This window comes from Danio rerio, chromosome 1, assembly GCF_049306965.1.
Source record: "Danio rerio strain Tuebingen ecotype United States chromosome 1, GRCz12tu, whole genome shotgun sequence".
NCBI lineage: Eukaryota > Metazoa > Chordata > Actinopteri > Cypriniformes > Danionidae > Danio > Danio rerio.
In genome coordinates this window covers 28523830-28536767 of record NC_133176.1, presented here as the reverse complement: position 1 = coordinate 28536767, position 12938 = coordinate 28523830, and the positions used below count along the sequence as shown (strand labels likewise).

General features: G+C 36.1%; 1 protein-coding gene across 11 annotated transcripts in view; it reads left to right on the top strand.

Annotated features, from left to right (window-relative positions):
* The window catches only part of cntln (centlein, centrosomal protein), a 188491-nt gene that overhangs the window by 116603 nt on the left and 58950 nt on the right, over positions 1-12938 (top strand). For 6 of the 11 annotated variants that reach the window (XM_068221311.2, XM_073951805.1, XM_073951801.1 and 3 more), the window contains 2 exons: positions 3511-3596; positions 10692-10789. In XM_068221311.2, the coding sequence (XP_068077412.2) occupies positions 3511-3596; positions 10692-10789 (184 nt within the window). The remainder of the gene's footprint in view (positions 1-3510; positions 3597-10691; positions 10790-12938) is intronic. The other 5 variants (XM_073951811.1, XM_073951812.1, XM_068221310.2 and 2 more) reach the window with 1 other exon arrangement.

Here is a 12938-nt window from a genome sequence, read left to right as displayed (position 1 = left end):
ATTATTATTCTTCTCCTTCCTTCTCCACTTTTGACTTCATTTATATCAAAATGTATTCAACCATGATGGAAGCTCTAGAGAGGGGCTTGCTAACTATCCTATACTAATAAACATCTGTTATTCAAATTATTCACTCGCTCAAAAACTCACTGGGACGGGAAAGCGAGGGGATTAATGAAGCAGAGGTTCACACCATCTAAAAAAAAACCCTAAAAACAAATCTATGCTGTTGACGTGAAAAGAGAAGCTGTATTAACTGTGTTTTGATAGAGTGACTGGTGGGATCACGAGAGACTTACAGCTGATCTCCACAGCTGGAATGCTAATAAACCACCTTGTGCTGATGCCTATATATGCAGCACTTTAGCACAACAGTACAAGGAGGAGTTGATTTTAGATCTTTTCAATCAAAATTAGGTGAGACGTGGTGAGTAGAAAAGAGTTATTGTTCATTTCCGTGGACAGTCTCAGTTTGGAGTTCCTTGTTGTGCTCCAAACGAAGCATAACCCACAGTACTTTGCTAGTATAAACACTATGATGAACTAAGCCACTGCAATTCAGCAGAGGTAGTTCTAGTGCTGCGCTAGAACAAATGGGAGGGGAACTAGGTGTGTGTTTCAGGTGCAGATGCCTCACTGGGGCCTACCACAATCCTCAGCAGGCTTCTTTTGGGTCCTAATAATAACTTGAAAGTGCCTCTTTTTGCCCCTTTTAATTAGTCTCCAGAACGCATACAGCTAATTGGTGGTTCTTAATTGGGTTTAGATTCGCTACTTGTCTGTTCAGATCCCCCTGCACCCCACCTCAATCCCTTCTCCGTCTAGGTGAAAAGAAATCCTCACACCCCAGCCAGGGGTTTTATGTTTCTTGTCACTTAGCACTTTGATTTCTTGGCGAATTAAGAGCTATTTAATTAGCGGGGTTTCTTTTTATATCTCCATCTCAGTGGGGGAGAGATTTGGATGGTGTCAGAGTTGAGGCGGTTTAAAGGTAAAAGAGGAAGTTTCAAAAGCAATGGCTTAGCACACTTTGACAGAAACTTATTGCATTCGCAGTCTAGAATGGAAATGAATGAGTAAATTCATGCAAAGAAACAACAGGCATAGTTGTCAAGTTTTTTTTGAGATTTACTTTGCGTTAAACTTCACTGACACTTTGTGCAACTATAAATTGATTATAGGGAGGTGAGAAACTGCAAGTTTTGATTGCTTATACAGTATCTTGTAAATGCATATTTACTCCTTTTTTGGAACACACAGATAACCTTAAGACTATTGACCTTATTCTAAAATGCGGAAGTGTGCCTGTTTTCGCGATTGTCTTAGAACTTCCGTTTCAGTCGCCTATGGGAGAAATGACTAGGAATAATAAACAGCAAAAAACAGTCAAACCACTTGCTCTACAAACAAATGTTTGCATGACTATACAGACCAAGTAGAATAATATAACAAGGAAATATCAGTTTGCAACATCAAACAGCGAAACGAGCAGTTTTTAATGTCTAAAAATGAATGGAAGTGAATGAGACCGGAAGTCTCGTGCCAAAAAGATTAAATTGGCTGCGCCCGCTCGTCCGCGGAGAATAAGGTGAATACTGATAATATAACATCCAAATACTTGAATTTGTTGAATACTACCTTGATAAATGCTAAAAGGAAAAATGCATTCTTTTCATTTATTTTGTTGTCTGGCTTTACTTAGCCCACAGTTTATAATGTTATGGACTAAAGATTTCTATTTATTGCAAAAACATTATAGTTCTAGTATAATCCAGTGGAGCTATTTCATAATTACTCGTATAATTAATTACTCAAACAGGTAAAGAAAATTCCAAAGGTACAGCATATAATGTCTTATTAGGTATTTCCTTGCAATAAGGACTTATTTGTCAACATAAGTCATTGCATGAAAAGGGAACTTTCTTTGACAGAATGTTAACCTTTGCTTATGTTGCCTTTCAATTCTAATTGCCAGTGCTTACTTAATTCTAATTAAAAGTGTTGTGCTTTTATTTCTTTGGGCCTTTTAAAACAAAATGAAACATGATTATTTTCAGCATGACTTTGTATTATATTTGAGTATGAATGTTAATCTTAAAGGGTAAGTTCACCCAAAAAAGAAAATTATGTTATTAAAATAAACATTTGTTTGTTTTCAGATGTCAAATGATGATATTTTACAATCTGAGAGTTCCTTTATCTGCCATAGACAGCAATGAACCCAACTCATTCATTCTCATAAGTATTCACGTAACTTCATAATATTTCAATTGGACCACTGAAGAATTTTTTATTTAATTTATTTTTTATGAGTTTGGACTGTCGTTATTTCTATTTAATTCAACTCTAAATATATTTTGATGTTATAACCTACTGTAATCATGTTTATGCAACTTAAGCTATTAGGGAATGTTGCAATTGTGAATCGTGCATGGAATGGACTCATTCAAGACATGCACACTGTCAGCAACACACAAGGAGGACAGTATAGAGTTCTGTCGAGTATATTTGTTTAAAAAATAAAAAAAAAAGATACCAGAATAATAGATGTGCAGTTCCCAGCTCTGGGTCTTGGCAGATGTATGATCAACATTAATGTTTGTTACTTCACTCAGTGAGCCATACCTGTCTTAATGCTAGTTCTGAGATCTGTAAACATTTTATTAAAATTGTTCTAGGGTTCAATTAGCCTAATATAAGGTAAAATAACAAAGTTCAAATTAGTGGAAATGTGTTTCTTAATTAAATGAAATTAATCTTAGTGTACTAACCTGTGAGGTTCACTTCATTTGATAGATGCAATGTTCCCTTTGCTAAAAAAAATATATATTTTTTTAATTATTTATTAATATATTTACATCAAAATGAAAACTATTTGTCCTTAGATAAGATGTAACTGATCATTTGAAACATCCAAGACAAAATCAAGTTACATTCACTGACAGTTTTGCCTTAGTTAAAGTGTGGTAAATTCTCAATTGCTTAAACTCTGTAATCTTAATTTGTCAGCAGATGTTGGTATTACCACCTGGTGTACAATTGGTAACTTGGTCCAACAAAACATTTTTAGTGTATATGAAGCTTTCAAACCTCATCAAAATTATGTTAATTTGGATCGTGCAGATGAAAAATGGGCTCAGGGCTTTGGAACGACATTATTGTGAATAATAAATAACATAATTTTCCTTTTTAGGTTAACTAACTTTTAAAATATGGTAGAAAGGAATTCCAGTCCACCTCTATAGATCATTTAGATAATTCAATATGCTACATTTTGACTTTTTGTGTGTGTATAATCAAGTGCATTCTGATTGTAAGTCACACAAAAATACCTGTTTTGATTCTGGTTTAAAAAGTAGTATTAAAAAGTAATATTCCTTATTATGCAGTGCTTTTGTGCTAGCTAAAGCATACTGATCACACCATTATAGTGTATAATAGTTAAATACCATAATGTGACTTTGTCAGTTCATTTCATCATCTGACTTGAAAAATGTTTAATTTGTTTAGAGCTAATATGGAGGAGGAACTAAACGCAGCCCTGGACAGAATTGCAGCACAGGAGATCCAAGAGGATCGGCGGGAGGCAGCGCAAGGTAACACTGACATCACTCACTGTCCTACCTCACGCACACACACACACACACACACACACACATCTCACTGGCAACGTTTACATTTATTAATGTGCTATAATTTACCTGAAAAATGTTAGGATTTCCCACCTCATGCGCCAATGTAAATGTGTTATGTGGAAATAAGTCTGATAATATACAGCAAGCAAGATACCATCATTCAATTATAATGCATATTTAATTTCTTTATGTTTGTAATGGTTTTAGTGAAGAATAACAACGCCGCTGTTGACCTAGCCTGCTCCTGATATTTTACCCTAAATCATTGTCTTACCAGTCTTTTAAAAACTTTATTACATTAAGTGTTATCCTTCCCTCTGGTCAGTCGCGAAATCAGGTCATAGGTGAGGCAGGGCAGCAATATTCCCCACTCGTGCCTTCCACCGACTCACACTTTCATCTTTCATCCACATACTGTTCCAGTGAAATCAGGAAATAAAATGATGACATGACCATTAACCCATGAGAATTTAAGAGAGGTGGGTCCAGATGTGCTTCTGGACATCCAATTTGCTGTATTCCCAGTTGATTTTGAACTCACATGGCTCTTTCCACACCCTCAGAAAGAAGCTTGTACATTCCAATCCGTCAAACGCTCCATCAGAGCGATCTCTAGTGTATAAGCACCCAAAGTTCTTTGGGGAAAATTGGCCAAATCTTGGTAGGGACATTTCTGGAACTCCTGCTGAAATCTAAACATGTGCCATGAAGAAGCATTAATTACAGATCTTATTAATACAACAGGGTTTGCAATATGCCCTATGTGTACAACCAGGATGGCAGCTTAAAGGGATACTTTTCCCAAAAATGAATATTTACTCACCCTCAAGTTGTTTTAAACCCTTAAAGTTTAGTTAAAATATTTTTTTGGTTAGCTAACCCTTTAAGAAGTAATGTCAGCCAATTACAGCTTGTCAAGAACTCAATAAATAACATTAACAAAGTGAAAAAAAAAATGTCCTGGTTATGTACATAACCCACGTTCCCGAAATAAGACACAGAGATGTGTGTCTGATAACTGACTATGGGAGATCACTAGCTGACCAATCACTCTGACGAGTAAGAAATTAGGCCAATAAAATGCCAAATGAGTTTTGGCAGAGCCACATGTCTCCATTCCATATTCGGGGAGCATGGGTTACGTACATAACCAGGACATTCCCCATCATGAGAACTTCAATGTGTATCTACAGACAATGGGAAAGTTGTTCACAAGATCTTAAGTTCCACATAAAGGCGCATAACGCAAATAAGACAAAGCAATAAATGGGCTGGGTCTGCCTTCTCAGTAGGCAGCGCTTGCAGGTTCACCACCTGACCTCTAAATGGGGTGGTAGAAACCTTGAACACGTAGCCGAGTAGGCTGGCCCGAATTCCAAGCACGATTGGCTGACTGAAAATATCACCAAATCCCAGACTTTCTTGAACAATGCCAATGCAATCAGCAGAGCTGTTTTCATAGGCAGAATTTTTAGGGTGACAGCCTATGCTCCAGCATATCCTGAAGGAAGGATAACACAATGCTAATCTGGCAAGTTTAGGGGTCTTCTCGACAAGAAGAGTGATTGTGTTAACCACCGACACCTGCAAGTCACCTTAGTACTCCGTGCCACGTCTATGGACCACACGTGGAGGTTCTAGAGATCTGGGCATTGGTGCCAGAGGATGCCCTGTCCCTGGGAGAGGAGGTCCTGTCTCAGGGGAATACGCCAGGGAGTGGCTGTCACGATGAGTTCGGAAACCCAGGTCTGTTTGGGCCAGAGAAGCTCTACAAAAGAGCTGCTCCTCGTCCTCCCTGACTTTGCACAGAGTCTGTGCAATTAGGCTTGCTGAGGGAAATGCATATTTGTGCATACCCAATGGCTAGCTGTGGGGCCTCTGACAGGGAGTAAAACAACTGGCAATTGGTGTTTTCGGGAGAAGCAAACAGGTCGACCTGGGCTTGCCCAAAGCGCTATCATATCAGCTGGACCATGCCGGGGTAGAGTCTCCATTCCCTTTGGGATGCTAGCTGCCGTGAAAGCGTATTGGCTGCATGGCCAAGCTTGGCCGGAATGTGAATGGCAAAGCATGTTTATTCTATAGACTAGACTAAAGCAGGTCGCACACCAGAAGCGCCGCTCGGCGCCATGCATTTTAGAATTCTAATCATAGGTTTCTATCAGGATACACACACCGGCGCCGCAAGTCGGCCGCTGTCGGCGGCGCCCGGCGACGGCTCAGGACGCAGTTCATTTTTCTGCCGCGCCACAGAGCGCCATCTGATTAGTTTCATGTTAAATATCATTCGAATGTGCGCGTCTGGTGTGCGATACTTTAAACTGTCATGAGCGCCGTGTCGCCGCGCCGAGCGGCGCTTCTGGTGTGCGACCTGCTTAAGTCTCTGCTAGCATCAGACAAAGTGCTGTTTACAAGAATGGTAAGTCTTTGCATCAGTAAATCACCTAGACATTGCATTACTTAATAAGCTCTCCCTTCTAACACACAGACACATTTGCTGGGCTAACCTTAAATATATGCTTGTCAATTGTCATTTGGCAATATGGAGCAACAATTATGAGTCAGTTTGTCAGATTTTATTGCTGACTAAAAATATGCATTGCAATTGGGACTACAGTTGTCAAGTAGTTGTGGAGAGTTTGTTGATTTTGCTAGTATAATACAATGTACTATCTTCTGAACTCTTCCACATTCAGGCTTATTTAAGCAACAACAGTGACACAGTTATATTTAATGCCCTGAATCCCTTTATATATCTACACCCATAAGAATGAGTTCATGGATGACATTGCTTCCAAATAATTATCATATTATTATCATATATTACACAGTTCTGTTATTTGAAAGGTATCATTCATAATTAATTTAATAAATAAATAACAATAATATTAATATTAATCAGTAAATCAATTAAAAAATAGTTTCTAGAATTTCAGTGGTTGAAATTCAGGAAAATAATTGGTCCCACTTTATATTAAGTGGCCTTAACTAATATGTATTTACACAGGAATTAATAGTTTGTTACTATGTACTTATTGTGTAAATACATGTATTTACTGTGTACTTATGCTTGATTAAATACAAGTAATTACATCTGTACATAACTTTTGTAATTACATTTGTAAATACACTGTTGACCATCCCTTACACCTTAACCCACCCTCAAACCTACCCACAACACCAAACCTGTTCATAACCCAACCTCTATCCCAACTCAAAAGCACCACAAATGTTCTCAAATACATCATAAACACAGTAAGTGCATTGTATTTATTTTTTAAGCAAGTACATAGTAGTTAAGGACACATAATATAAAGTGGGACCAAATAATCAACATAGAAAATATTCAACATTTTTTTTCTTAATGAGCCAATGTCACTCTAGTCTTTTTTTCTCTCCTTCTAAAGAGTTTAAAGCCATTCTTAGTGTTTAGCTTATTATCAGAGCAGCAAACATATTTAATTAATATAATTAACATACAAATAGGTAACTTTGTAAATAATGCATTGAAGTTCTGCAGAAATCTGTGACAGTGATCATGTATATGCTATTTTTGCACAGATTGCTTGTCCAATGTAATTTTGTTGAGTTTTAAAACAATACATCCTAGTATAATTAATAAAATTGATTTATCTTTTGTTTTTTAATTATATCCAGTTTATTTACCTAGTTATACCAACAATGAAACAATGATAACTAAAAATGTGGGAATTTTAGACCAGTATTTCCTTATGGGAGCCTCCAGATGACCTAAAATTAAAGTCTCAGTCAGAATTAAAGATTATCACTCTCCCTCACTCTCTCTGCCACCGATGTACCTCAAGGTTCCATTTTGGGACCTTTGATATTTTCTCTCTACATAAACGACCTCCCTTCAGTCTGTCCAAATGTCCTGATTCAGATGTATGCAGATGATACAGTTGTTTATACACATGGTAAAAACACAACTCATGTAGCAGATAAACTTAAACAAGCTATGGCTCATGTCTCAGAATGGTTAAACCAGTCCTGTTTAAAACTGAATGTAAACAAAACAGTTGCAATGTACTTTTTTTTAAAACAAACATAGTAAATAATCTAACAGACATCTACGTAGATGGGGACAAATTACAAATTGTATCTGATTTTAAATATCTTTGGTTCCAAATTGACTCCAAATTAACTTTGAAATCACAAATTAAAAAAGTATGTTACTGTGTTAAATTTAATATATCTAATTTCCGGTCTCGTTTATCACTGCAGGCAGCTAAAATATTCATGCATTCAATTATTTTTTTAGATATAACCTTTCTAATAACCTGGTCACATCCAAACAAAACAACACTAAAACCCATTATCAGGGGTCCGTTCTTCGTACCTCGCTTAAATTATCTAAGATGATTTTGCAGATCCTGGATCTTTTAATCTTGATAACTGATCTCTCGCTAATTTGGTTCTTCAAACAAGTTCGTGAATCAGATTAAAATGTCTGGATAAACTGATCTGAGATCACTGCTTGTGTTGTGAAGGACAGATCTATCGATCCTCAAAATCATGATCAGCTATGCAGCGATTGGCTGACAGCACAGCAGCGTAATGACATCATCTGATTAATACTCAATTATCCATGTGAGCAAAATTACGTCAAATTAGCAGTAAGCGGTTTGTTAAATATAACGCGCAATAATCTTCCATATTTGTTATGAGCGGCAGGCTTTACACTTTCATGTTTCAACAGTATTCATCATGTATTTTAAAGCATATCAACGTATTTAGTTCTATATTTAGAGAAGATTTTCTTTGTTATAATAGCCTTTTTTTTAATCTGTGTAAAAAATAACTGGATGTTTACAAAAGCATTTTGATATTGGTAAAGGTGTCTGCAACTTTTATGAAGCATCAAATTACCGTCATATTAACTGTCAAAACATTCCGAATAAATGTATTATTGCTTTTAAAAAAATCACATATTGTGCATTTCTTTTATCATACACAAATTGTACTAAACGATCTAAAAAGATATATCAACAAGTTTTCTCTTTCCACCACCAGGTGGCAGTCTTTGTACTTTCATTTCGGGGGTGCAAACAATAATATAAGTTTTATTAATATATATATAACTTTTTTTTTATTAATAACTATAACTTTATATAGGTTAAAAAAATGTATTTTTGTAAGAGTATATAACTACTACTGTAAGAAAATGCATTATCTTTGCTTGAACTGAGTCGATCTAATCCTCTTTATATAAATTAAACCTGCTTCCGACCAGGTTTGAACTAGCAGAACTGTTGCTATGACAACAACTCTCAGATCAGTTTTGAAAAACGAAACGATCCTGGATCATGTCAAATCGTCAATAACCAAATCCAGCTGACTGAGTAATCCACGTACGAAGAACGGACCCCTGTTTGTCACTTTCCAAACAGACAATTAAAATATTGGATAAAAAGCCTCTACGACATCGTCATTGTAGCATTTTACAAAAACATAAATTGTTAAGCTGAGAAAATGTCATTAAGTACCCAAACATTTGTCTGATGTATAAAATCATTCACGGTCTGTCATCCCCTACTCTCAGTCAGTTTGTAAACATCAGGAACACCACACACAGAGCAATACAAGGGCAGCCCGAGGAGACTGCATTGTCCTAATCCGAAAAAGTACCTTTGGTCAGGGTGCCTTTTCAGTTACAGCTGCACAGAAGTGGAATTCTGTCCCTGGCAGCATCAGAGAAATAACCACCTTTAATATGTTCAAAAAACATTTAAAAATCTGGTTTATAGAGAATCAGGTGTGTCATCGTTGCTATTAGAATGATCCTGGCCTGTTTCCATTTGTGCTCACCATCTTAATGTTTTGTTGTTTAAATGTGTTTCAACTATTTTTATCTCTATTACAATTTTTTTTTTTAAATTTGTAAATATAATTTTTTTTAATAACATCTACATAATCATGTCTATTTTAATACTTTTTAACTATGTTTGATTGATTGTATAATTCTTGTATTGTTTATCTTTAGGTTGATCAGGGACAACAGATGTAAAATAACCTAGCCTTCTGGCTAATTCTGGTGCATTTGCAGAAATGCTAATTAATGTATAATGTCCCAAATAAACAAATAAAGAAAATGTAAAAAACAAAAATAAAAATGAAGCAACTAAAAATTTTACTATTATTAAGTCACTTTAATTACACCCTTTTCTTTCAAAAAACAAGTGCAGGACATGCTAATGTGATAAAAACAAATAATGTTTAGTTTTATTTGTTCTTAACAATGCATCCAGGTTTCTAAATATAAATTTTCTGTTAATGTGGAAGTGCATTTCAAAAATTGGAATAATTTGCTAACTCAAATCTGTTGTGCTGGTCTGTATGTGTATTTCCTGTGTATTTCCTCTGATAGAGCTCTTACACAAATAAGAGCATGTGTGTGTGTATGCACATGTGAATAGGCGAATAGTTGTTTTTCTTTGTGTGTGTGTGTGTGTGTGTGTGTGTGTGTGTGTGTGTGTGTGTGTGTGTGTGTGTGTGTGTTCGTGTGTGTTTGTGTTTGTGTGTGTGCATGAGGCTGCATAGGTCTGTGACTCACTAGAATTTCAGTCTTGCTCCTTACTGTCCAAAGGTCAGCTCAGGAAAAAAAAAACAAGCGACTGTAAATATTTCACAACATTTTCATTCGACAAATGAGCATCCACATTCACCATGAAACTTTTATTAACCCGAGGCGGCAGAAAGTTCTGCACTCCAAATGTGTTTATTTTCCCATCTTTAAACAAGCATAGCAACAAAGTTCCTGCATGAAGTCAAAAACACGAGCTCAGTCATACACTGACAATTACCCTTAAAATTAATTTGTATTACTTTACAATAACCTGCAAGATTGCTTCAGGTCAGAAGGTTTTGATTTGTGGTTACGAGTCCCTTTGCTAAATCTGTCCATTAAGGGCCTCTTTAAGAGCTCAATCAGTTGAATAGACCTTTGAAAAGACAAGAAATTATGTGTCATTAATGATAATTGATTTGAATAGGGAAAGTGGCTGTCAGGTGACAGTATGAGTTTTTCTATTCCTTCAGCAGAGCTTCTGTTTCGGGAAGTGGCGGAGGAGGAGGTCACAAGGAGCAGCACCCCCATCAAGACAACCATGCGAAGAGTGGAAGAGACTTTTAAGAAGGTGCTCAATTTTGTAAGAATAGTTATCTGAGATAAGAGAATGGTTCCTAACATCATATGAAAGCCGTAGGCTACAGGTAAGTATACGTTGTATGAAATGTTACTCTTTACAATAAAATGTAGTTGATTAGGTATAATGGAAATGAAGAAATCATTTTCTCAAGTGGTATTTTTTGTAAAAGGAAGATGTGGTGATGTGTTTAATCAATCAAATATTCAATTCAGTATATTGTGCGCCCATTTTATATGTGTATAAAATAAACTAATTAATATATTTTGTACTGTAAACATATTCAGAATGAACTGACATTCCTATGAAGCCCAATGTATACATCTGCATTTAATGAAAGCCATAGCTCGTGAGGTAACCTGTGCACATAGCCGTAGCTATTGTAAGGATTCTGCATTCTGTCTGTGTTATGCTCTGTCATAACATTTTCAAAACACATGGTTAAACCTACCAGCCTTCCCATTGTATAGAGCAAATTTAGGTCCTACTTTATATTAAGAGGCCTTAATTAATATGTACTTGCACTGAAAATAATAATTTGTTACAATGCAGTTATTGTCTAAATGCATGTGTATATACATTGTACCTATGCTTGATTAAATACATGCATGTAATTACAATTACACCTTGACCAATCCTAACACCTTAACCCATCCTTAAACTTACCCATACCACCAAACCTGTACCTAACCCTTTAACCATTTATATTTTTATGTAAATACATAGTTAAGGACACTTAATATAAGGTGAGCGCCAAATTTGTTTATGGAGAGCTTAAATAAGCTAATAAACTCTTTCCCCACCCACATTTTAAAAAAGTTTTTTATTTTTAATGATTTTCATCTAAATTTGACAACTCTCTATATATTTTCTTTACAGAATGTATGAACATTTTATATTGATGCATGTGTGTGTGCACATGCTCAAATACACACACATATATATATATAAATTTGTCCAGATTGAAGTGGATAGATCATCTCACTGTGGCAAACCTTGCTAAAGAAGCCAAAGGCGAGTTATATAACTTCATTTTTACATGCAATGCGATCTACACTTTCTCTGTACATCATATATTTCAGTCCCAGGAGACCCAGAAGTCCCATAACTCATTCAGGACATGTGCCAAGTCTTCCCTTACTATAATATGCCTAAAACATGGATTGCCCAACAATCGTGTCAATAGAGGGGAAGCGCTGTCAAGATATCTTATCAATGGTGGGGAAAGAGTTAAGGCTAAGGGATGCTACAAAACTATATTGAGTTGAGTTGTTTATTTTTGTTTGTTTGTTTGCTTGTTTTGGTCAAGGCTGGATCAAAACTCTGCTGCATTTTGTGTCTCTCCAGGAACAAACTTGCCCAGCCCTTGCATAAAGAGCTGTAGGCATACCATCCAAACCCAGAAGACTAATTCGCCACTTCCCTTGACATTTTCCCGTGGGGTCTGATAATGGTGTTTTATAATGGTATTCTTCAATTTCTGCATATAAAAATAAAGGTCTGTGGTAAAAATAGCCTGGTGATACTTTAAGATTTTTGTTTGACAAAGTACATAAACACATATATTAAAAATGTGAATATAGAAGCTGTTATGTTTATTTTTGCAATATTGTGTTTTGAAAAAGTAGCTATAAAAAATGTTTGCCGTATGTGCAGTTTACGTTAACAAAGCAAAGCAAGTAAGTAATGTCGAGTTATGATTTTCATTTTCTCATAAATTGAAAAACCCCATTGGAAAATCTTGAAGGAACCAGCAGTGAATTAGTCTTTGAGGTTTTTATGCCATCCCTGCACCACTCTATTGATCGCTCATCCACCAAAACTATTAACGGCACAGCAAATACACTTAAGGCTCAATTGCTTGAAACTGTACTGCTGTGCATTTGCTGACAATGCTGGATTTTGACAATGGGCCATTCACTCATTTAACACAAGCAAATCATTTGTCATTAGCATTTAGCCTGAGCGAATCACGCTCACAGACTATTCGGAAGCACTTGACTTCCCCTAAAGCAACATTTAGCTTGGTTCTTGCTGGAGGGGCTGGTGAGGACTGAGGGAACATTCTGAGCAGAGGAATGAAATGGTTTGTAGAATAATTTGTAGCAGATGATGGCATTGTGAGCGGTGCCAGCAGCTG